This window comes from Lissotriton helveticus, chromosome 3_1 (genome assembly GCF_964261635.1).
Source record: "Lissotriton helveticus chromosome 3_1, aLisHel1.1, whole genome shotgun sequence".
NCBI classification, from domain to species: Eukaryota; Metazoa; Chordata; class Amphibia; order Caudata; family Salamandridae; genus Lissotriton; species Lissotriton helveticus.
Window position 1 is genome coordinate 887,515,386 of NC_136061.1, and position 24,975 is coordinate 887,540,360.

Sequence of the window (24,975 nt, forward strand, 5' to 3'; positions counted from 1 at the left end):
AGTCAAAAGATCAGGGCTAGATCCAACACCGTTTTTTAGCTCATTGCACCATCCCAGTTTCAGAACCTGGCTGTATGCAAATTAGTCTGTTCCTGTCCCAGTGCATGATGGGAACAGGGCAAACCAAACTACAAAAGCCAATTCTTACACTGGGAAGGAAACAAGCTTCCGGGGACAGGTTTCTGGCATTACAGCCGTCTTCGGCCCGGCTTGCTTGAATCCTGATGGTGCAATGAGCAAGGGACTCATGTCTGAGTATACCCTTCCACGCTTAGGGTGGACAAAAATATTTACAAGGGGTGGTGAGGGACAGAGTCTCTGAATTAAGCAGAATACTCTCACCCAGTCAAAAGATCAGGGCTAGATCCAACACCGTTTTTTAGCTCATTGCACCATCCCAGTTTCAGAACCTGGCTGTATGCAAATTAGTCTGTTCCTGTCCCAGTGCATGATGGGAACAGGGCAAACCAAACTACAAAAGCCAATTCTTACACTGGGAAGGAAACAAGCTTCCGGGGACCGGTTTCTGGCATTACAGCCGTCTTCGGCCCGGCTTGCTTGAATCCTGATGGTGCAATGAGCAAGGGACTCATGTCTGAGTATACCCTTCCACGCTTAGGGTGGACAAAAATATTTACAACAAGGGGTGGTGAGGGACAGAGTCTCTGAATTAAGCAGAATACTCTCACCCAGTCAAAAGATCAGGGCTAGATCCAACACCGTTTTTTAGCTCATTGCACCATCCCAGTTTCAGAACCTGGCTGTATGCAAATTAGTCTGTTCCTGTCCCAGTGCTCTGAAACTGGGATGGTGCAATGTGCTAAAAAACGGTGTTGGATCCAGCCCTGATCTCTTGACTGGGTGAGAGTACTCTGCTTAATTCAGAGACTCTGTCCATCACCACCCCTTGTTGTAAATAATTTTGTCCACCCTAAGCGTGGAAGGGTATACTCAGATGTGAGTCCCTTGCTCATTGCACCATCAGGATTCAAGCAAGCCGGGCCGAAGACGCCTGAAATGGCAGAAACCGGTCCCCGGAAGCTTGTTTCCTTCCCAGTGTAAGAATTGGCTTTTGTAGTGGGACAGACTAATTTGCATACAGCCAGGTTCTGAAACTGGGATGGTGCAATGAGCTAAAAAACGGTGTTGGATCCAGCCCTGATCTCTTGACTGGGTGAGAGTACTCTGCTTAATTCAGAGACTCTGTCCATCACCACCCCTTGTTGTAAATAATTTTGTCCACCCTAAGCGTGGAAGGGTATACTCAGATGTGAGTCCCTTGCTCATTGCACCATCAGGATTCAAGCAAGCCGGGCCGAAGACGCCTGAAATGGCAGAAACCGGTCCCCGGAAGCTTGTTTCCTTCCCAGTGTAAGAATTGGCTTTTGTAGTCTGGTCTGCCCTGTTCCCATGATGCACTGGGCCAGGGACAGACTAATTTGCATACAGCCAGGTTCTGAAACTGGGATGGTGCAATGAGCTAAAAAACGGTGTTGGATGCAGCCCTGATCTCTTGACTGGGTGAGAGTACTCTGCTTAATTCAGAGACTCTGTCCATCACCACCCCTTGTTGTAAATAATTTTGTCCACCCTAAGCGTGGAAGGGTATACTCAGATGTGAGTCCCTTGCTCATTGCACCATCAGGATTCAAGCAAGCCGGGCCGAAGACGCCTGAAATGGCAGAAACCGGTCCCCGGAAGCTTGTTTCCTTCCCAGTGTAAGAATTGGCTTTTGTAGTCTGGTCTGCCCTGTTCCCATGATGCACTGGGCCAGGGACAGACTAATTTGCATACAGCCAGGTTCTGAAACTGGGATGGTGCAATGAGCTAAAAAACGGTGTTGGATCCAGCCCTGATCTCTTGACTGGGTGAGAGTTTTCTGCTTAATTCAGAGACTCTGTCCATCACCACCCCTTGTTGTAAATAATTTTGTCCACCCTAAGCGTGGAAGGGTATACTCAGATGTGAGTCCCTTGCTCATTGCACCATCAGGATTCAAGCAAGCCGGGCCGAAGACGCCTGAAATGGCAGAAACCGGTCCCCGGAAGCTTGTTTCCTTCCCAGTGTAAGAATTGGCTTTTGTAGTCTGGTCTGCCCTGTTCCCATGATGCACTGGGCCAGGGACAGACTAATTTGCATACAGCCAGGTTCTTAAACTGGGATGGTGCAATGAGCTAAAAAACGGTGTTGGATCCAGCCCTGATCTCTTGACTGGGTGAGAGTACTCTGCTTAATTCAGAGACTCTGTCCATCACCACCCCTTGTTGTAAATCATTTACATTAGTTGACATCATATACCAGTCCAGCTTCTCACATTGGTGTACAGTGGTTGGGATTCAAGCCTCACTTGCTTTACCATATAAATCTTTGTATTGATTAACTGAAAAACCACTAGTTCTAGGCACATATAAATACAAACTTTGAATAAGTACATTCTACTGAACTTAGGGTTTGGTAAGTCAAGGGTATAGCACACCCTTTCTCCAACCTCAGACAGGTTAGTTCCCATTAGGTTAGGTAGGTGCAACACCACACCTCACTCAGTATGTCTACTAAAGGAAATGTCAGTTGCTATCTGCCTACTAGATACAGTGAACTTTCATTCCAAGAATTGAAAGCACTGTGTGCATCTAGAAAACTGAAGACAGGAAGAAGTGCCAACACTCAACGCCTTGTAGAGGCGTTACTGTTGGATGAACTGAGGAAAGCCTCTGGGTCAGATGAACAGCACAGAGTGGGTGGGCCAGGGAATGAAGATAGGGCAGGAGAGGAACAGCTCTTTGACCTAGAATCTAACCCTGACCAGGTGGAGCCTGGTGACTCACACCTGGACAACTCAGACCTCCCAGAGGATACCACAGGTGACCCAGAAGATGCTCCCTTCCCCTCCTGGGAGAGTGCAGATTAGACAGAGGAGGTTTAGATCCTCTGCAAGAGAATCCAATGCCTTGGGACATTCAGTAGGGACCGCCATTCCTGGTAAGGGAGGGAACTCTTTAGAAAAGGAATACCAACTTCTTGAGCTTGAGAAAGTTAGGCTTAGGTTCAGGCAGGAGCAGTTGGCCCTTGACAGAGAGTCCCTTGAAGTTAACAAGCCTAGGAAGAAATTGGGACTAGAGTCCAATGGTGGCAGCAACAGTGTCCCTTGAAGTAAGGAACATTCCTTTGACCATAGGAACCTGAGCAATATTGTCCCTCCCTACCATTTTGGGATGACATCCACAAATGGATAACTGTTCTAGAGAGGGACTGTAAAGTGCAGAGGGTCCCTCAAGAGCAGTGGGCAGCTATCTTGTGGCTCTTCCTTGAGGACAAATGTAGAGATAAGCACCTCACTGTTAGAGAAGAGGATGTTGACAATGACTCAGTTTTGAAGAGCAGTCTCATTGATGGGTTTGGCTTAACCACTGAACAATACAGGATTACGTTCAGAGACATCCAGAAGGTACAGAATCAAGACTAGGTAGACTTTGAGGATAGTGCTATTAAGGCTCTGGAAGGTTGGTTGCTTGGGAGCAAAGTGCATGATTTTGAAGGATTGTACAATTTGATTATGAGGGAGCAGGCCCTTAATAATTGCCAAAACCAGCTATTGCATCAATTCCTGGGGGACTCAGAATTGACTTCTCCCCAAGAATTGGGAAAGAAGGCAGATAAGTGGGTCAGGACCAGGCTGAATCAGAAAAAAACTGAAGAATAGTGGTGACCAGAAGAAGCAGGATTCTTCAAAAACTGAGGATAAGAGTGGGGACAAGGGTAAAGACAAAAAAGAGTCTTCTTTTGGGCCCCAAAAACCTGCATCTGGGGGGGAGCAACAATCCAACAAGGGAAAAGCCAAAAGGAAACCTTGGTGTTATCTCTGTAAACAGAATACTAATTGAACAAGAGATGCTGACCCATAAGGCAACTGCTCCACCTAGCACAAGTACAAGTGGAGGTACAGGGAACTAGGGAATAGTGGGGTTAACCTTGGGATCGGAAGTGAGTTCCGGCTTAGTCAGAACTCCAGCTCAGGCTGTTCTAGTCTGTGATGGTTTGATTGATTCAGATGCTCCGTCCATCACCACCCCCTTTTGTACCGCTTTTGGCCGCCGTAAGTGTGGCAGGGTATGCTCAGACGTGAGTCACTTGCTCACTTTGCCACTGGATTCAAGCAAGCCGGGCTGAAGACGGCTGGAATGCCAGAAACCGGTCCTCTGAAACTTGTTTCTGGTCCAGGGAAGACATGGCTTCGCAGTTCGGGCTGGACTGTTCCCATGAGGCACAGGGTCAGACTGATTTGCATATAGCCATGTCTGAACTGGGGTGGCAGAGTGGGCTAAAGAACGGTGATGGATTCAACCCAGATCTTTTGACTGGGTGTGAGTGTTTGATTGATTCAGATGCTCCATCCATCACCACCCCCTTTTGTACCGCTAGTCTGTGATGGTGGCATGGATATTGCCACCTTACTTGTCAGTCCCAGTAACCTGGGCAAGTACAGGCAACAGCCTTTGACCAATGGAACAGGTGCAAGTGCCTACAGGGACACAGGGGCCAGTGTCACTATGGGGATAGGAAAACTTGTGTCTGGACAGATCATACCTGGTGAAATGTACCAAGAGACCAATGCAAACAATGTCAGGACTGACCATTCCTTGGTAGTTGTTAATTTCAGCTGTGGGGGGGGGGAGGTAACTGGCCCTAAGAAGGTTGTGGTAAATCTAGATCTACCCGTAGATTGTTTGTTGGTCAATTATTTGAAAACTTCAGCCTGAGCTGAGGTTAAATTTAGGACTCATGCAGCATTGTCAGGCATTTCTGAAGATGTGTTTGCTGTGAGTGGCTCATACACCAAACTGACATCCACTGATCCTGGAACAATGGACCGGGAGCAGTGTTCAAAGAGAAGAAGCAGGAGGGGTAAGGCTGTGTCTTCCCCCGAGACTCAGGGTGAGGATCGGTCTCTTGAGGGAGATGAGCTCAGTCCCTATGAAGGAACTGTCCCAGATGAGCTTGAGCCTGACCAGGTTGAGTGTTTGGAGACAGGGTGCCCTTCCAGGGCAGACTTGAGTTTGGAGCAGCACACCTGCCCCTCTTGAAGCCCTCAGACATCAAGCTGCTACTGAGGCTGCTGGGAATTTCCGTGGGTCCCACAGGATCTACTGGGTTGAGGGACTCCTTTATTCAGAAGGTAGAGACCCCAAGCTTGGTGCCACCAGGAGGTTGGTTATACCTCTGAAGTTTAGGGGCTTCCTATTCACCCTAGCACATGACATTCCCCTGGCAGGACACTTAGGCCAAAGTAAAACTTGGGACAGCCTTGTCCCTCACTTTCACTGGCCTCTCATGTCTGATGACACAAAGGAGTTTTGTCACTCTTTTGCCACTTGCCAAGCCATTGGTAAGGCAGATGGCACCACAAAGGCCCCACTGATACCACTTCCAGTGGTGGGGGTTTCCTTAGAGAGGGTTGGGATTGATACCAATGGTCCCATGAATCCTCTTACAGCATCTGGTCAAAGTTACATATTAGTGGTGGTGGAGCATGCCACTAGGTACCCTTAAGCCATTCCCCTTAGATCCACCACAGCTCCTGTGGTGGCCAGGGCCCTCTTTGGAGTTTTTTCCAGAGTGGGCTTCCCTAAGGAGGTTTTAACTGACAGGGGTACAAACATCATGTCAAGTTACATCACTGCAATGTGGAAGGAGTGTGGAGTGAATTTTAAATTCACCACACAATATCATCCCCAATGCAATTGGTTAGTTTAGAGATTCACAGAACCCTGAAGGGCATGATCAAGGGCCTTCCAGAAAAGCTTAGGCGAAAATGGGATGTCCTTCTGTCCTAACTTCTCTGTGCCTACAGAGAGGTCCCTCAGAAGGGGGTTGGCTACAGCCCTTTTGAAATTCTGTTTGGGCATACAGTTAGGAGTCCCTTGTGCTTGGTGAAGGAGGGATGGGAGTTACCTCTCCAACCTCCCAAACAAGACATAGTAGACTATGTACTTGGTCTCTGCTCCAGGATGGCTGAGTACATGAAGGAGGTAAGTATAAACCTCGAGGCCAGTCAAGAATTGCAAAAAGCTTGGCATGAACAAAAGGCTGGCCTGATTGTTTACCAGCCAGGCCAGAAGGTGTGGGCGTTGGAGCCTGTGGCCCCAGCAGCTCTCCAAGATAAAGGCAGTGGACCCAAAACTATCATTGAGAAAAAAGGTGAGGTCACCTACCTGGTGGACCTTGGCACTCCCAGAAGCCCCCATAGGGTGCTCCATGTGAACAGGCTCAAACCTTTTGTTGACAGGGCTGACAATGGATTGCTCATGGCCACTGATGAGGGACAGGAGGAAGAGAGTGACCCTCTTCTGATTTCCTCTCTAAAAATCCTGATGATGGGTCAGTTGATGGGGTAGCCTTGGCAGGCAGCCTCGTTAACTATAACCAGATTGATTGCAGGTAGGTGCTCAATCAATATAGGCATATGTTTTCTTTGACACCCAGTCAAACCACCTGGTGTTCCTATGAATAGGACACAGGTGAGAGTCCACCTGTCAAGAATAAGATCTACAGGTAGCCTGGCCATGTCATAGATTGCATCAGGACAGAGGTCCAAAAGATGCTGGAGTTGGGAGTGGTTGAGCCCTCAGATAGCCCTTGGACTAGTCCAGTGGTCTTGGTACCAAAGGATCACACGCAGGGTGGTAAGAGAGAGATGAGGTGTTGTGTTGACCACAGGGGACACAATGTAGTCACTAGGACCAATGCTTATCCAATTCCTAGGGCAGAGGAGCTTATAGACACTTTGGCCTCAGCCAAGTTCTTGAGCACATTTGACGTTACTGTTGGTTATTGGCACATCAGACTGGCTGAGGATGCCAACCCAAAAACAGCATTGCCAACCCTGAGTGGGCATTATCAATTTATTGTAATGGCCTTTGGTTTGAGGAATGCACCTGCCCCATTCCAAAGGCTGGTGAATATAGTTCTCACAGATCTGGAAGCCTATAGTGCAGCATATCTTGATGACTTAGCTGTCTTTATCTCCACCTGGGAGGAACACTTGGTCCACCTGAAGAATGTTTTAGAGCCTCTGCAGAAAGCAGGCCTCACTATCAAGGCTACTAAGTGCCATATAGGGCAGTGCAAGGTTGTGTACTTGGGCCACCACTTGAGAGCAAACTCCAGACCATCATGGACGGGGATTCTCCAACTACCCAGACTCGGGGCAGAGCTTTATTGGGCCTGACTGGGTCTGACTGGGTATTACAGGAGATTTGTAAAAGGATATAGTTCCATTGTGACTCCCTTGAATGATCTCACCGCCAAGAAAATGCCCAAGAAAGTTCAGTGGACAGTTAGCTGTCAGAAGGCATTTGATGATCTCAAGCAGGCCATGTGTACTGCTCTCATTCAGTCCTGACTACTCCAAGCAATTTATTGTCTAAACAGATGAATATGAGTTGGGGGTACCGGCTGTGTTGTTACAGCTTAATGCAGAAGGCCAGGATCAACCAGAAGCTTTTATTAGCAGAAGGTTGACCCCAGAGAGAAATATTGGTCAGCTATACAGAGGTAAGCCTTTGCTGTGGTCTGGGACCTGAAGAAGTCAACACCTTCCGTGCTCATGACAAGCTCAGATCGTCATGAGGCACGGTGGCACTGTGCTCATGATGAGCTGAGCTCGTCATGACCACCGCGGCGCTCACATGCGGGGATAATTCCCCTGCTGTGCTGAGCGTTCCATGGAAATGGGCGTGGTCATGACGAGCTCAGCTCGTCATGAGCACAGCGCCACTGTGCAGCGTGACGAGCTGAGCTCGTCACAAGCACCGTGATACTGTGCGCGGCCCCCCTCCCCCCAGCGCCAGGGGGAATTAGCCGTGTGGCGAAGGGGTTAAGGCCATACTTGTTTGCCACTCACTTCTTTGTTCAGACAAACCACAAGCCCCTCTTTTGGCTCACACAGATGATGGGTGAAAACCCCAAACTTTTGTGGTAGTCAATTTCCCTACAAAGGATGGTCTATTCAGTGTAAAATAGACCTGGGAGTAACCATACCAATGCATATGGACTCTCCAGATATTTCCAGTTAGAAAATGAAGAATCAACTGGGCAAGATTAGTCTCATCTCCTTACGTTTGGGGGGTTGTGTAGGAAAGTAGGATTTGCTTCTTATGGCTACCCCCACTTTTTTGCTTCATGTATTGCTGTTTTTGACTAGTCTGACTGGGATCCTGCTAATCATGACCCTAGTCTATCTGCTTTCTCACTAAAGTGCTGTGATCAGTACATAGGTACATCCCCGATTGGATACTTGTCAGTCCTTAGTATAGGGTACTCATGTACCCAGGGCATAGGTACCACAGAGGTCTCCCATGGGCTGCTGCATGTAATATGCCACTCATGAGAGACCATTTAAAAGCCCAGAGACATAACAGCCCATCGGAACCACCACTGCAATACGGATCCTCAGCACAAGCCCTTGCATCCCTCGTCCACGGCAGTCTCAGCGATGACACTAGAATCCGCATCACAGCCTCACAGCCCCTCAGAACGGATGCCTCACCTCGACTGCACGATGTATCCTTGATGCCAGACTTCAGATCAGGAGCCCTCATCAAAGGGATCCTTGATGCCGACGCAGGACCTCGCACCACAACCTCACCACATCTTGGAACCAATGCATCTCATTGGCAGCATTAGGCAACTTCAATGCGGATCCTTTCAACTCTCCGCAACCCAGGACGTAAGGTACTCTGTTCAGCTGGCCTAACTTGGTCACTATAGCACTGAAGCAGGCCCATGCCCCATCATGGTATGCCTGAACGTGTGACTTTGTCCCAGTCCGGCGCGACCAGAAATCCAGAGTTGGCAGAATGTGCTTCTTCACGCTATTGTCACCAAAACTATTAAAATTACATATGTCCGGGTCTACAGATTGGATTTCTTTTCATTGTTTTGGACGTGTTTTATTTATTTATTTGTTGAAGAAAGTTCTATTATTCTCACTTGGTATGGGATTATTTTTGTGTACTGTTTTTTTTCATTTTATTACTGTTTGAAGCATTGTACAGATACTTAACAGAGTGCTTCTATATTAAACTTGACTGCTACGTGCCAAGCTAACAGAGGGTTGAGCACAACTTAATTTAGGGTTGGCTTGTGCAAAGATTGTGGTTGCTGCTTAACCAGGGCTCACAGTTAAGTCACCCAATAACCCGGTTTCTTACAATAATTATGTGAGCCAATATTCTGACTAAAATATTTTGGTGTCATTCCACAGTTACACATGCCCCTAGGACAAGCTGCAGGGCAGACTCAAACTACATGTGCTTCAGGAAACTCCTTAAAACCAAAATATTCAAACGCACCTTATACTGATCCTTTGCTGAATGTGGATTCGTGAACAATGACCAACAGAAACGAATTCCCTAAATCCAATCATGCTGTAGAGCAGCAGTTTTACCACCTCTATCACCCTCACATTACAAAAAGGCCATTTTAACCAATTTTTACTCTGGTTGGCAACACTTTCCACCATCATCACCATAATGCAGATGAGGCTATCAGATTAACTGTTGCATTGATTGAATGTTTTAATTTCTGAATTAACTTTCAGATTTGCTATGGATACATATTCTGATCTACAGTTTATTAATTTTAGATATCGCAGTGTGCTCCTGGCAAGTGACTGGATGTGATTCATTCGTGTTTTGAAGTAAAGGGTTATATTTAATATTTTCAACTTGAAAGGTAGTAGCAAAGTGACTCAGAATGTTCTACCTGTAATGAATGGGGGCGCATGCAGAAAACACCAATTATGTTTACATATTAACATAGCTCTTCACATTAACCACTATACATATGTATGAATGTCTCACTCCCACAAATCACTAAACTCTAGTGCTGGCTTCATGTGTAATTTGACACAATCGGAGTTATTTATCATAAATTGTCCTATGTTTTATTTATTATTTATTTAACATTTTATAAACTCCTCAAATACAAAATTGCCTGGAACCTCTGACTTCAGTGCATTGCTGGTGCATATTTCTTTTCCTTGTTCTCAAGTTTGGATATCCATGCACTGACAGCAATATTGATATATAGTGACATTCCATTTGTCTCTCAGCGACTGTACGCAACTAATTCTGACATCCTATCAGAAATCCATTAACCTTGTGGTTTTTTTTTCCTCGTGCCTTGTGGTGACTTGGGCATAAGTGCAGAGGAACCTCTGTATGTCTCTTGCTGTTTTGGGTTAGAAGGATTACGGAAATGTGCTTGCTTAGGAATGCAATTTAAATGAAGGCTGTTCTTACAAACACAATGGCCAGGGCTTCAACAACCCTTTGTTCTGAAAGAACAATGGAGCGGTGCACTCCCATGTCAATATTGCATCAATAAAGAAGCTTGATCAGTATCTTCGTTGCATCAATCTTTATTTTTAACAATCCATACGGTTTGTAAAACACATCAGCCAACGTGTTTCATTCAAGGATTGAACTTCGTCAGGGCAAAATGGTGGAAGGATTGGTAAGCGACTATTGCATAAGAAACGTGGGTTCAATGGGCCCAACCTGACGCGGTTGAATCCTTGAACGAAACGCGTTAGTTGATGTGTTTTACAAACAGTATGGATTGCTAAAAATAAAGATTGATGCAACGAAGATACTGATCAAGCTTCTTTTTGACAAATTATTGACCCCGGAGTGCACCGCTCCATTGTTCTTACAGTTCTGTCTTCCTGCCCGGCAGGTGGCATCCCACAACGGCTGGTGCAGGAGCTGAATGTGCACACTGATTATCAACATATACATAAAGTATTACTTGGGGATCACATTGAGGAAAGTGAGGAAATTGGAATCTGCCGTTGGTTCTTTGCTTACAACCCTTTGTTCTGGTTGTGTTAATGGGCTTTAATCCAATATAACAGAATGAGGCGTACAGTCAGGACGAGGAAAAGCCTGGAAAGTATTTGTGGGGAATAACCCAGGGGCTTACCCCTAGCAAAGCCTTCAAGGGCAAGTTATAAAGCATGCACTGGTCCAAGACCCCACTCACGGGAGTTGCAATATCTAGACCATCCAGGAGGTGGTCTATACTATATATCCACCCATAGTCTGATGAAGACTTGGGCAGACTGCTAGGAGGGCTTCCAATGGCCATCTTGGGCCACTCTAGTGGTTGGAGTAGCACTGCACTATCTAGTACATGAAGGTGTCCTGGTCCGCTTGTCACATTGGACCCGAGTTTGGGAGCAGAATCAGGTCATAGGTACAGGGGCAAAAATCCTGCATCACGACTAGAAATGTATCTTTATGGTGAAAATCTGAGGTTAATGGACCAGATACACTGATTCAATTGTATCAAATAGATATTCATGATTTTGACAGCAGGCAAAGAATTGGGCCAAGGTGCTAAGTATCTTCTAATTACAAAAATATCATCATAAGCAAAACTCTACCCAAAATCAGGAAATTATACTATAAGGCATCGTAGAATACTTACCCCTTGTTATAACTCCTTCCAGGCGGATGATGTTGGGGTGATCAAACTGTCCAATGATGCTCGCTTCTGCCAGGAACGTGCGCTTCTGCTTCTCCGAACAGCCGGCACGAAGGGTTTGGATGGCAACTGGTAGCTCCCGCTTGCTGGGTAGCTTCAGGCAGCCTCGACAAACTTCGCCAAACTCCCCTGAAAAACACATGGTTGGCCATTATACAAAACATGTTGGATCACTGAGACATTCTACAATAGAAAAGAAAAGGATTGCTTGTGAGGCTTTTCCCCTGTTGAGCTGTGCTCACAGGTGGGCCTCACAGGAGAACATGGGTGAAAATAATGCACATTAAAAGAGCAATAATGAGCTTGAAAGTATTTTTAAATCTGCAGCTTCCTCGTTGAAGTCAACTCAGCCAGTCCTCAGTTTTTTTTCCTTAAAGTTGATATGCGCTTTTCAGGTATGCATTTTGAAAGTATGTGCACCATTCTCCAGACAGCCTCGGTGTTTACACATCTCCTGGTCCTGAACTCATTCTTCATAACTTTAGCTATGTGCAAGCGCTGATTCCTATGAGGCACTTGTCAACAAAGGTTTTTAAGTAGAGGAATGCAAATTCATAACGTTTTTCATTTTTTTTAAACAGTTGCAGTCTATGGAAGAAAGTGCAATTTTGCAACGGTTGCAAAGTGTTTTATTTCGCTTCATTTGCTCTAAAATCTTGACTTTTACGACAATTTAAGCTGTGCCTACCCTTGAGTATACCTTACAAATTGAACCTACATAACACAGACATTGCAGAAAACAATTAGGACTCCATTATGTTTTGTTGGAGCTGTAATTCAACAGGTTTTCTGTCGAACGGCAGAGGGTAATAGGACCTAACATTTTAAACTTTTTTAACATGTAAAAAGGCCTGTAATTCTGGGATCCACCTGTTAGTCCCAAGTCGTAGCCTTAATCTTTTACTGGCTGGTTACTGGAGTGGGAATACTCCCAGGCAGAAGTAATAACAGACAGGAATTACCACTTCATTTCGCAAGACAACTTGTAATAAGGTCCTTAGTGTTCTCTTATTGGTCAATGCCACTGGATATAGAAAGGCTCCACAAAAAGGGATTTAGCAAGGAAAAACTTTGCAAAGTTTTTCACTATGACTTGGTTAGATAAGAGGGTAAAATACCTCGAAATGCTGTGAAAGTTATGTCGCTATGCACAGAAAATGGAGCTTGAGCGAGTGCTATGGCAACTAGATAAACGTCAGAATTTTCACAAATACCAAAAAACAGGAAATTCGAAAAAGTACCCACTTCAAAAGTTTGTCCAGTGGACAGGTTATGCTTTGTCTGTATTCCGAACAGTTCAGACTAGTACAGTATCACAGTGGATATAACATCTGTACCAAGTTTTAAGTAGATATTTAGCACAGGGTGGTCTAAAGCAAAAACGTGTAAAAATGACAAAAATGGCTTCGTCCCATCATGGACACAAAACTAAGTAAACAAGCATTTGCAATGCAATAGGTCTCACATTTACGCGTCTTTGAGTTATTGGCATTGTAAATGACAATGCCTTTTATTTATGTTTTGGTTTTTAAAACATAAATAAAAGCTATTTGTCATTTACAAGGCCAATAGCTTAAACTGGCATAAATGTGAGACCTATTATATTGCATTTCAAATACGTGTTTCCTATTTCCTTACAAGCTGAAAGTGGCCGCCCACCATTTCCTTTCACTTTAATAACATTGGGGCATATTATCAAGGGATTTATCTCTGCTTTTTTGGCTTTAAAAGCCAAGAAAGCGGAGATAAAATGATCTCCCTATCAGCAACAGGGTGCTAACACGCAAATTCGCATGTTAGCACCCTTTTTCTCTACGCTTCCCCTTGCATCGCTAATGAGATGCAAAGGGGGCGTTCCAGAGAAAAATAATAGGAGAAATGTTGTTAAGCGACATTTCTCCTATTATCAAGGATATCGCTAACACTGTTAGTGATTAAAAAAAGCAGCTCTAACCGCGGTTAGCGCTGCTTTTTTTACACCTGGTATTTTCCTGACTTAGCCCTGATATCCTATGGAAGGTGGATATCATGGCTAAGTTTGTGAGCCCCTATCATCAAGCTAACGCCAAACTTCAAGAGATTATCGTTGGTTTTTCAGCGATAATCTCTCATTTGGCAGTTAGCGCGAGGATTTTTATCACTTCTGAGATACGCGTTGCTGATAGCACGCTATCTCAGTGATAAAAATCCACGCTACCCGGCGATAATTATCCTAGCGCTAAGTGCGCTTACCGATAATTATCGCTGGGGCTTGGTAATATGCCCCAGAGTTACTGGCGCGGTGCCACGATTGCATGAAAAGTAAAGAAAATAGAAAAGCAAATTTTTTTCTGTTTCTCACTTTTGCTCCAATTGTGGCAATTGCCCCTGTGCCGTGATTGTAAAAAAAGTAATGAAAACGAAAGGAAATGGTGGCGGCCGCAAGCAAAAAAGTACATCAAAACCAGCAATCTCTGAACGGTGGTGGGGAGGGCAAACGCAGCAGAAAGTGGGCATAGAAGAATGAATGTAGCAAAGCACATTGTGCCTGCAAGTAAGAAACTGAATAAAGAAAAGAGTTCTTACAGACTAAATAAACCATCACGTGTAAAAACCAAAGTGAAAGGGCCAGTCACCATTGGAGATTACAAATGAAGACAAGGCGTGTACTAAGGAGGGACGAACAAGCCAATTTACGAATCAGAAGCCAGCATTTACAAAGGACAATGACACAAGCCAACGAAAAACATGGGTGGAGAGTGCACGGAGCTTCTATTACATACTCCTCAAAAACAAGTCTCCCAGAGCAGGTCACTCTAGGCTCGACCTAAAAATGTAGTACAAGGTGTACTTTTGGTAAATTCTCACTAGTATATTTGTAATTATTACAAAATACATATTACAAGTACTACTGACCGACTCCTCAGCCAATCTATGCAAGCAACACCTGAAGAAATTTCTGAACCTATAGGGTTTTCATCATCAGCAGTGCAAAAATCAATTTTGCAGAGCGAAAGAAAGCGCATTGGCACCTGGCCGCTTTCATTAAACGAATACGGCTGAATGCTAAAAATGACTTTCCGCAAGCACAGGAGACAAGTCCTAGTTCTGTATTTGTGGCAGGGACCTTGAGGTTGTGACGTAGAGCCTCGAACATGGCTACTCACAAATATTTACCTGGGGCCACACAGCACAGTCTGATGTGTTGCCGAGGACCGCATCGAAGCCATGGCATTCCACAGGAGACAGAGTAGGGTGTGGGATCAGGGCCGGACTGACTACCGGGCGTTTTGGAATGCTGTCGGGCTGGGGGCTGATTTCACTGTGGTGGGGGCTGATTTCGTTGATAGAGACCTGTGTGTGCTGCGAAATAATTACAGCAAAACAAATGTCATTCAGTTCACGCAGGTACCCATCAACAAAATCAGCCCCCAGCTCAGCAGCATTCCAAAACGCCCGGAAGCCAGTCCAGCCCTGTGTGGGATAATGGGGATGGGAAAAAAACACACCTTTTCCAAAGATTTCTAGAAAATGATTTCTTTCAAATCATTTTGTACATTTTACATTCTGTTACCGGTAGGCTATAAAACCAAAAATAGATACAGAATATGATGTTCATTTTAACTGCATCTCCCCCACCCACACTCACAGACCCTGTTCCACTGTACTCATGATCACGGTTTCCTTGCCATTTTTTATGCACCTCTACTGTCCTCTCAGCTAAGCCAGGCATGCCTATGAGCAGGGATGCCTTGCTGTTCGTAGACACTGAACTTGCTGTTAAAACAAAGCCCAAAACCAGAAAAGCATGAACAACATGCCTTTGCACCATCTCTTTTATAGCTTTTCCGATTCAGGGCTTTGTTTCTAGTGTCATTTTAACTTGCTTTATAATCAGGGCTTGCTTGCTTGTAAAACAAGGTGAACTAACTTTAGAAACAAAGCCCAGAATCACAAAATGATGCTGCTTGCATTGGAGCAATTAACCAAAAAAACGACCTCAAGCAATTTTCTCTGCTGCAACCAGGGATCCAAGAGGTTGCTCTGTGGGCTGTACTTTGAGTACCACTGGCCTAGTACATCTCTCAACAAAAGAACGTTGCGCCAGGTTCAGTGCACTGTCCGAGACATACATCCTATTAGTTAGCCCCCCTCCCCTTCTCCCTCATGATTCCTGAGAGTCAATAAATACTAAAGCAGAAGATGTGAGCCCCTGCATTAGTGCTCAGAAAGGGTTGTTCCATTTGCCAATATGGACAGTCCTACAGGTTTATTATTTATTTGTTTAATGAGAGTCTTATAAAGCATGTACATGACCCAGGGGTCGTAGAGCAGTGTACAGTGTAAAGAAAGCAATGACAGGTTACAAGAAATAGAGTATAGCAGAGCATGTGTGGTTAGGACAAGACCCAGTCTCTGAGAAAAAGAATCGGTTGAGACATACCGTAATAAATGACATAAGGTCATAGTACAAGAAAAAAAGAAAGAGGAGTTCACAAATGTGCACCATGGTTGACTCTAGAACTGCCCTCAGTACATAAACATAGCGTATCAGTAAATTAGGCATCATTCTTCAAAGAGATTTAATGCTCTTCTTGAATGATACTGAGAAGGGTAGTAAGTAACATTTCCTGTCAGCATTTCCAGTGAAGGAGCACAAGTGGGAATGCTCTTTCTTCAATCTAGGCGGCCCTAAACATAGCGAGTCTAAGCTGTGCAGGGAGCGGCAATGTCCAGATATGGTGAGTTTCCGGGCTAGGTATTTAGAGGTCCCAAAGTGAAGTACACAGACTACCTTGAGGATGCAATGTGCTGCAATCTGAAGTCTCTTGAGCGTGATCAGAGGAGGAGTGATGTGGTCAAAGCCTCTAGCTCACAAGACTATCCTAGCAGCAGCATTGAGTAAATGTTGTATGCTCATATATACCCCCCCCAGTGGTGCTCAGATAGAGCACTGTGATGCCCTGTGAACTAAGGTGTAATATCCATTAGAACTACAATTATTCCAAGCACTTAAAACATTTATAGGTGGCTCAACCCAAATATTCAATCAGCTCTGCCCCCAAACATGTCCATTGTTTTTTTGTATATATATATATATATATATATATATATATATATATATATATATATATATATGTATAAATATATGTATTACCTACTGGCGGTCGCCAGTAGGTAGTTATAGTTAGGATCGTTTTCCATAGGAAATCCGCAACATTCTATTGGGAATAACTTTGGCACCGAATGAGGGATCTACCTGTAATTTTCTTTAACTTTGCCTCGCTGCGCTCCGCTCCTTCCCAGAAAGTTTTCGGGGGGATCCGTCAAGCGGGGGCCGAGATAAAAGGGGGGTCCCAAAACGTGTTTTCCCCATGTTAATTTCCATGGGGCGGTTGGACTCACTTTTAGCCCGAACGGCTGAATGGATTTCCACCAAACTTGGCAAAATTGTAGGGACTGGTACCCCGATGTGCCTTTGCTATGTCTCAAGATATATGCTCCAGTGGTTTTTACGAAAATTAACTTTGAAAAAATATATATTGGGCTACATTGGGCTATATATATGTTAGAGCCCAAATGTAGCCCAATGTAGCCCAATGTAGCCCAAAGATGGCCACCAGAGACAAAAAAACAAATGTAGCCCAAATATCAGCCAGATGTAGCTCAACTATAGCCCAATGACAGAATGTCCCAGAGTGTTCTAAAGAACAACTAGAGCGCTAACAGTCTTACTTATGACAAAAGTATGGCACACCTGAAGTCATCTTGATTGGAATAAAGTGTTAACACTTAAAACATTTAATTTGCAAAGGAACAAAATGAGGGGGTTCATTTTGCCATAGAAATTATGATTAGTGCTGAAGAAAGAAAAATTAGGGCACATTTTGAGTGGCTTCTCAAATCCTCTTATATTTCATTAAAAAAATTCTGATATGCAGTCTCCCAAGATGGCCACCAGAGACAAAAGAGCCCAAATGTAGCCCAAATATCAGCCAGATGTAGCCCAACTATAGCCCAATGACAGAATGTCTCAGAGTGTTCTAAAGAACAACTAGAACGCTAACAATCTTACTTATGACAAAAGTATGGCACACCTGAAGTCATCTTGATAGGAATAAAGTGGTAACACTTAATACATTTAATTTGAAAAGGAACAAAATGAGGGGTTTCATTTTGCCATAGAAATTTTATATATATATATATATTCACAGAAAAAACCATAGGTTATAGACCATATATAGTTAGGAATTAGCATTTACAAAACCTTGAAAATTCACTGAAAAAACCATAGGTTATAGACCATATATAGTTAGGAATTAGCATTTAGAAAACCTTATTTCACTCACACAAAACCATTGAAATTCCATATATAGTTAGTTGCACTAACTATATATCGCGCACCCGCAATCCACTGCTGATGATGTCACATATTACATCATTCATGACATGGTCAGTGACATCACTGATGACATCACTGATGACATCTCAAATGACATCACTGATGATATCTCTTTTGACATCAATGGTCACATCAATGATGATATCATTAATGTGACAATACAATGCATCTCCTCAACTTTAATATAACCTCTGTTACACCCAGTGTTAAATACAGAGTATAATTTTTGAAACCATTGACACACCAATACTAGTTACTACATACGCATTCACTGATTCCTACGTCTACACACACATTCACTCATTCACCCATACAATCATTCATACATACAATCACTCATCTTTACAACACTATCATATGCACTCATACACCTATACAGACACTCACACTCTGCCACTCATCCATGGAGTTACTCACACACCTAGTCAGTCCTGTAAAGAATCAATCACACTTCCATTTTCTAATCTACACAGTTAAACATAGAGTACCTTACATTTTCAAACATATACTAACACATACTTACTCTCTTATAGAATCACTGATACAAGTACACATTGATCTGCACAGAGTCACACACCTCCCAGCCAGCCATACACACACTCAGTCTCCCATACAAATACTTGTGCAACCAATCAATAACCCATATAGCTACTTATATAGCTACTGATCAACACATGCAGCAGCTTGCACAACAACAGACATACTGATGCACACTTTCAGACAGTTTAGTCACTAACCCGTGCATTTAGTAAGACGCATTTAATCACTCACTCATACAGTCAATCACGCACCTACTAAAACCTTCATTCAGACACTTATACATCCACTCATTCTTCAATATGTAAAACATATTTAAACTTTACAGAAACACATAATCACTGGATGTTGTCATCAGTGATGTCATCAGTGATGTCACTGACCATGTCATGAATGATGTAATATGTGACATCATCAGCAGTGGATTGCGGGTGCGCGATATATAGTTAGTGCAACTAACTATATATGGAATTTCAATGGTTTTGTGTGAGTGAAATAAGGTTTTCTAAATGCTAATTCCTAACTATATATGGTCTATAACCTATGGTTTTTTCAGTGAATTTTCAAGGTTTTGTAAATGCTAATTCCTAACTATATATGGTCTATAACCTATGGTTTTTTCTGTGAATTTCATTGTTTTTTTAACAGCTAATATCTGTAGCTGTAAAATGTATTCTTCTTTAAATCCAAAAATATATTTTATATGTTTATGAATAATTTTTTTTTAAAATATTTTTTTTTCTTCGTTCCCGCTTCGCGAATCGGGAAGCTTCCCGTTAGCTGACCTTGATGCCGCGAAATAGACCGCGAGCCGGTAAACGTTTCTTTACCGCAAGTGCCGCGTTAGAAAACAACATCGTGACGCCTCCCGTCCGCATGACGTTCCACGTTGTCGCGTGATACGTCATATGACGTGCTACGTTAGCGAACTGGTACGCGAAGCGAGTGCCAAAGCGCAGGTTTCTGGAAGCAAACCGGGAGGCCCTGCAAAGCGCTTAACGTAAACACAGCAAGTCATGTGACTTGGTAATAACACTTTTCATTGGTTCATTTCACTTTTGGTTTCCTAATGATGTAAGACTAGGTCATATAATCTAAAATGAACACTTTTGATTGGTTGAGAACTCTTGTTTTTCCCAAATGATGAAAATCCCTCCTTCTTTCCTCACTCTGACTTTCATCATTGTGAGAGAAAGACCCTTTGTGATCACTGAGCAATGGCTTCTTTAGTAGCTTCAGCTGGTGCTTCCCCACCACCTCCACCACATCCAAGGAAGAGTGGACCACCTGCTCAAGTTGTAATTCAACAAGAAGAAGAAGAAGAGGAACAGGAGGACGAGCACGAAGAGAGGCAGTTTTTGCCTGAGCAGCCCAAGACGTCTCACCGGAAAGAAAACTTCATTTGGCAATTTTTTAAAATTCCCAAAGGTCAGAAAAAAGTAAATGCAAGATACGTAACTTGCCTTATATGTCAAGATAGACTGTCCAGAGGGACCGACAAAAAATACAGTTTCGGAAACTACACAATGCATCGCCATATGACTAGGTGGCATCCTAACAACTACAGTGCTGCACAGTTTCGGAACGACCTAGATAATCTCCCTATTATGGCCAGAAGATCTGTTGTACCGGAAGTAACGGGACCAGAGGGCAGGGAGATGGTGCCAAATATACAAATGAGATTTGGTGAAGTAAAACACACCTGCGTATTTTGCGATGGATTCATTTCCTACGGAGAAAGAAGCATCACTCTGATCAACAGAGCTATTGACTATCATATGCAAGTTTGTCCGAAACGCCCAAAATAATAAATACTTCTTTTTTTTGTTTTGTTGCTCCTGTTGAGCCCTTTACAATGAATCGTTTTCATTGCCCCCTCCAAGAAAAACCCAAAAAAATATAAAACTGTTCCGAAAAATTCAAAAACATTAAAAAAATGTTCAGAAAAATAAAAAAAAAAGTTCTTTTCAGAACTACCTCCCCGTTATTAAAAAATTGGTACAATATTTGGAACTGTGCCAACCTCTATTTCTCTTAGTTCGCTTCCTAGTTCGCTCGCTGGTACGCGAACTGGAAGCGAACCAAAAACAGTAAGTATAAGGGAAGGAAACACACACTTATGTTAAAAGAAAGACAGCTATAGGGGAGTAAACTAGAGATACTATTACCCATAATCCACTACTGATGATGTCACATATTACATCATTCATGACATGCTCAGTGACATCATCAGCAGAGGATTGCGGGTTTTTTGGCAACATGCCTTATCCACGGTTTAATAACGCTGCCTTTTGCTTTATATAAGTTTTCAAATTGTATGAAATATATACCAATAGGTCTTTATGAACCTTTAGGTAGTGCTTTTGTTCATGAGGTCTGGTCGCTTCCATACACATACAGATGTTTCAAAGATGATCAAGAAGTTTATCTGAATGGAGAGGAATGCACTGAGACGCCAGATCATTCACTAATGTGTAGGCACATACAGTTACACGATTCATGCAACAAACACCGACCAAATATGGCTTGCGTGTTGCAAGGCACGCCAGTTCCTGCTATCATCCCCACGTTCAAGTTGTTGGAAAATGGTAGTTATTTGATGCTCAATAATGAAGATTGTTCTGAGTTAATTAAAAGTATTCCTTTTATCGTAACAGTAAGTGAACGGGTTATTTGCTGCAGAAATGTTCTATTTCCTCCCACACATGAACATAGGGAGTTTTCAATCTGGCCACAAATACCAACCTTGGGACACGTTTCAACGGCATGACAAGAATAAGAGCTCTTTTGTCTCAGAGAGAGGTGGCCTTGAGTTCGGCCCGTGAAACTTTCGTACTTCACATAGCGAACACCCGTACACAGGTTTGCCTTTCAATTTCAGCAACATGTTTCCGACTATCTTTAACGCATCCTCCACAAAATCCCTGGCACACTTTTTTAAAGTTGTTACCAGTGGTCTCGTGACTTCATTTGAGAAAATCTTTGGAGTCATCCCTGCTCCCTTTCATTCCATTTTCTCCACTCTGGTTCGTGGATTGCATTTTTACTTGCATTACCAGCGGACGCTCTTGTGCTTTTTTACATTTTTAAATATGGATGTCCCTCCTATGCAACCTCCGACCCTGCAGCTGCTGACACTGTTCCGCAATCGCATGCTAGAATATTATGGCACAATGCCGTTGGCGATATTAAGCACGGCATATGGATTATCTTTTCGGTTCTCCTACTTCACCTGTGTCCAGCCTGTATTTCACTGCCTGACCTGTGATTTCGATTGGGCCATTGATTTGTGTCTCTGCGGACCGGTTTCTCCTGACGTCGACTTTAATCAGCTGATGACTCCTATCATTACTCACGAGTTGATTTGTCCTGGCGAAAGGATTATGGCTGTGGCATTGATGCATGGACTACTTGGTCCCTGGAATTTACTGGCGGCAGCACAGTCTTTCTTGGAACACAGCTTTCTTGAAAACCCACCGAGCTGTCCTCTGATGGTGATAGAGGATCCGGTGCTGGGAGAGCACGTATGTTCTTTTCCGCTTTTAAATTGGATGGCTGAACTGTTTTCGGATGAAGACGGTGACTTCCTGTTGGAGGCTGTTGCAGCTTATTTTGCATACACAGTTATGTCATAGACCTTTTTCATGTTTCATATGCTGAGTACTAGCATTTCATTGACAATTCATTGACTTAATTGTCAAGTTTTTATTATTTACCTTGCCTATTGGCTTAAGACTCGATAAAGTACTTGGCTGTTTTATTTTTCTTTAGCATTGAATTTTCCTAGTTTTTAATGCTTTACCTTGCGGACCGTCCACATATAAACTTGCAATCTGCTCTCATGAGATGGCACTTCTATTATCTTATTCAGTTCGTTTCCGGATCATGAGGAGGTGTCATCTAGGTCCTGGATATCTTTACACCGTGTTAAGTTAGCATGGGCTCATTACCGGTTTAAACGCCATTTTTCCTTTTTTGCAACTTCTGCACACGACATTTAGTTGTTGCTTTAGCTTTCCACCTAGTAGTTCATCGTGGTTTACATGAGAATAATATGTTATTGGTCTACTATCTGCTTTACTTGTTAAACTATATCTGTACAGCGAGTGCTAAAGTTTCAAGAACAACACGATACAGAATTGTTATGAGGTCTGATCTCCACGACTTCATACTCATAACATAAGTGCAACTTCTGCCAATTCTGGGCATGAGGCGGGTTTTATATTGCTTTGCCGAACACACATACACAACAGTTGATGCGGTTCACATGAAGAGAGAGCTGGTGTATGCTGATGTGATTCCTTCAAATCTAAGACACTAAAGTATGGGCACGCCCTAAACCAACACAAAGAGACCTTCTTAGCAAATAATATAATATGTGTATTAGGGAGGGTGAGATATAAGCAGCCGCGGGCCGTGGAGGGAGTTACGGTGAGGCAGGGAGGCGGGGAGGGGGAGAAGCAGGGTGGAGCCCTCTCTACCTTGCCCCTCCCCCTCCCCGCCTCCCTGCCCCACCGTAACTCCCTCCACGGCCCGCGGCTGCTTATAAGTGTTGCTAACTCTTATTCATTTACAGCATGTTAACATACTGTCACCATTCGCTTTTTATGTACTAGTAACTATGCTGGTAATTTTGCTACTGATAATATGTGTACTTGTATTCTCCACCCTGCTTCTCCCCCTCCCCGCCTCCCTGCCTCACCGTAACTCCCTCCACGGCCCGCGGCTGCTTATAAGTGTTGCTAACTCTTATTCATTTACAGCATGTTAACATACTATCACCATTCACTTTTTATGTACTAGTAACTATGCTGGTAATTTTGCTACTGATAATATGTGTACTTTTATTATCTAAGGTACTACGCCTGAGAAGACGGCATTAGTAAATAAACATTTCAAATACACATGTGTTCTTCTTAACTCCATGTTCTGGTTTCTAAGAAATATATAACGACCGACTGTTCATGAGTTCCACGTATCCTGAGGTACTATAAGTTCATATTATGGATTGTCTAAACATTGAGAGTTTGTTATATCCAATGTGACACTGTACCTAGCTTGCTAAATAGTTTTTGATTACTAACGTGAGTTTTGGGACACCCTAATTCGCCGAGGTTCCAATCCTCTGTCCACAGTTCTGTGTGAGAACAGAAACCCTGCGACAGGGGCACCCCCGACCCTTGCTGGACCTTCATCACACTTGCGATACAACTCCAGCAATGCGCCACCTTTACGGCACAGATACATCACGCATCTGTGCTGTTTTTGCCCCGTGATGCGCCGCATTGTAAATGCAGCACACCATAGGTGACGGAACAGCGGCACAGAATGACTAACACATCCCTGGTGATGCGCCAGTCATCATAAATCTATCCCTATGCTTCTTATCTTGTTAGAGATGAACCGCCATATGTATCATCAAAGTTATTTGCATTTCCTAAATAGCGAACTTTAAGGAATAAATAGCGATTCTTTACCATTCCTAGTTTGCGATGAGCTATTTGCTAATTAGCCGAATGTAGCCCAATGAAGCCCAATGTAGCCCAATGTAGCCCAAAGATGGCCGCCAGACACACAAAAAAACAAATGTAGCCCAAATATCAGCCAGATGTAGCCCAACTATAGCCCAGTGACAGAATGACCAATCAGCTTCGCAAACCTCCGTTACGCGAAGCGGAGCGCTGTTACAGATATATATCTTTTTTTGAACGTTAATTTCTCAAAATCCACTGGAGCACATATATTGAGACCTAGCAAAGGCACATCGGGCTACCAGTCCCTAATATTTTGCCAAGTTTCGTGCAAATCCATTCAGCCGTTCAATTATTATTTTTATTATTTTTTTTTGCCCCGCGGGGCCCTTTTAAAACCTCCACATCAAACCTAGGGGGTCAGCGAGGATCTACTATGCCCCCTTATAGTTATTTCCCCCTTTGTTTTGACCTCCTCTTGTCTCTCGATCCTACCGAGAGACAAGATGGCGGCCGCTACGGACTGTTTGGAATGTTGACAGACGCCGGAGAACCAATCAGCTTCGCTTCACAAAGCTCCGTTGCGCGAAAAGTCCGCGAACCAGAGCGCTAACCGGTCCGCTGTTACAGATATATATCTTTTTTTAAACGTTAATTTCTCAAAATCCACTGGAGCACATATATTGAGACCTACAAAAGGCACATCGGGCTACCAGTCCCTACAATTTTGCCAAGTTTCGTGCAAATCCATTCAGCCGTTCGGGCTAAAAGTGAGGCCAACCGCCCTATGGAAAACTCAATGTTAAAAACACGTTTTGGGACCCCCCTTTTTTCTCGGCCCCCACTGGACGAACCCCCCCCAAATTTTCAAGGGCTGCTCAGAAACAAAATGTGCCATTTTCCTGAAAATTTCAGCCAATTCCGTCCACAAACGCCAAAGTTATTAGACATAGAATTTTCAAAAAACCCATAGAGAAAAAATCCTAACTATATATACCTACTGGCGACCGCCAGTAGGTAATATATTTATATATACAT

At 43.6% G+C, this 24,975-nt stretch overlaps 1 protein-coding gene across 4 annotated transcripts in view; it reads right to left on the reverse strand.

Moving 5' to 3' along the window:
* EPHA10 (EPH receptor A10) overlaps positions 1–24,975 on the reverse strand; it is a 1,640,855-nt gene that overhangs the window by 264,704 nt on the left and 1,351,176 nt on the right. For all 4 annotated transcript variants that reach the window (XM_078681220.1, XM_078681221.1, XM_078681224.1 and 1 more), the window contains one exon: positions 11,491–11,676. In XM_078681220.1, the coding sequence (XP_078537346.1) occupies positions 11,491–11,676 (186 nt within the window). The remainder of the gene's footprint in view (positions 1–11,490; positions 11,677–24,975) is intronic.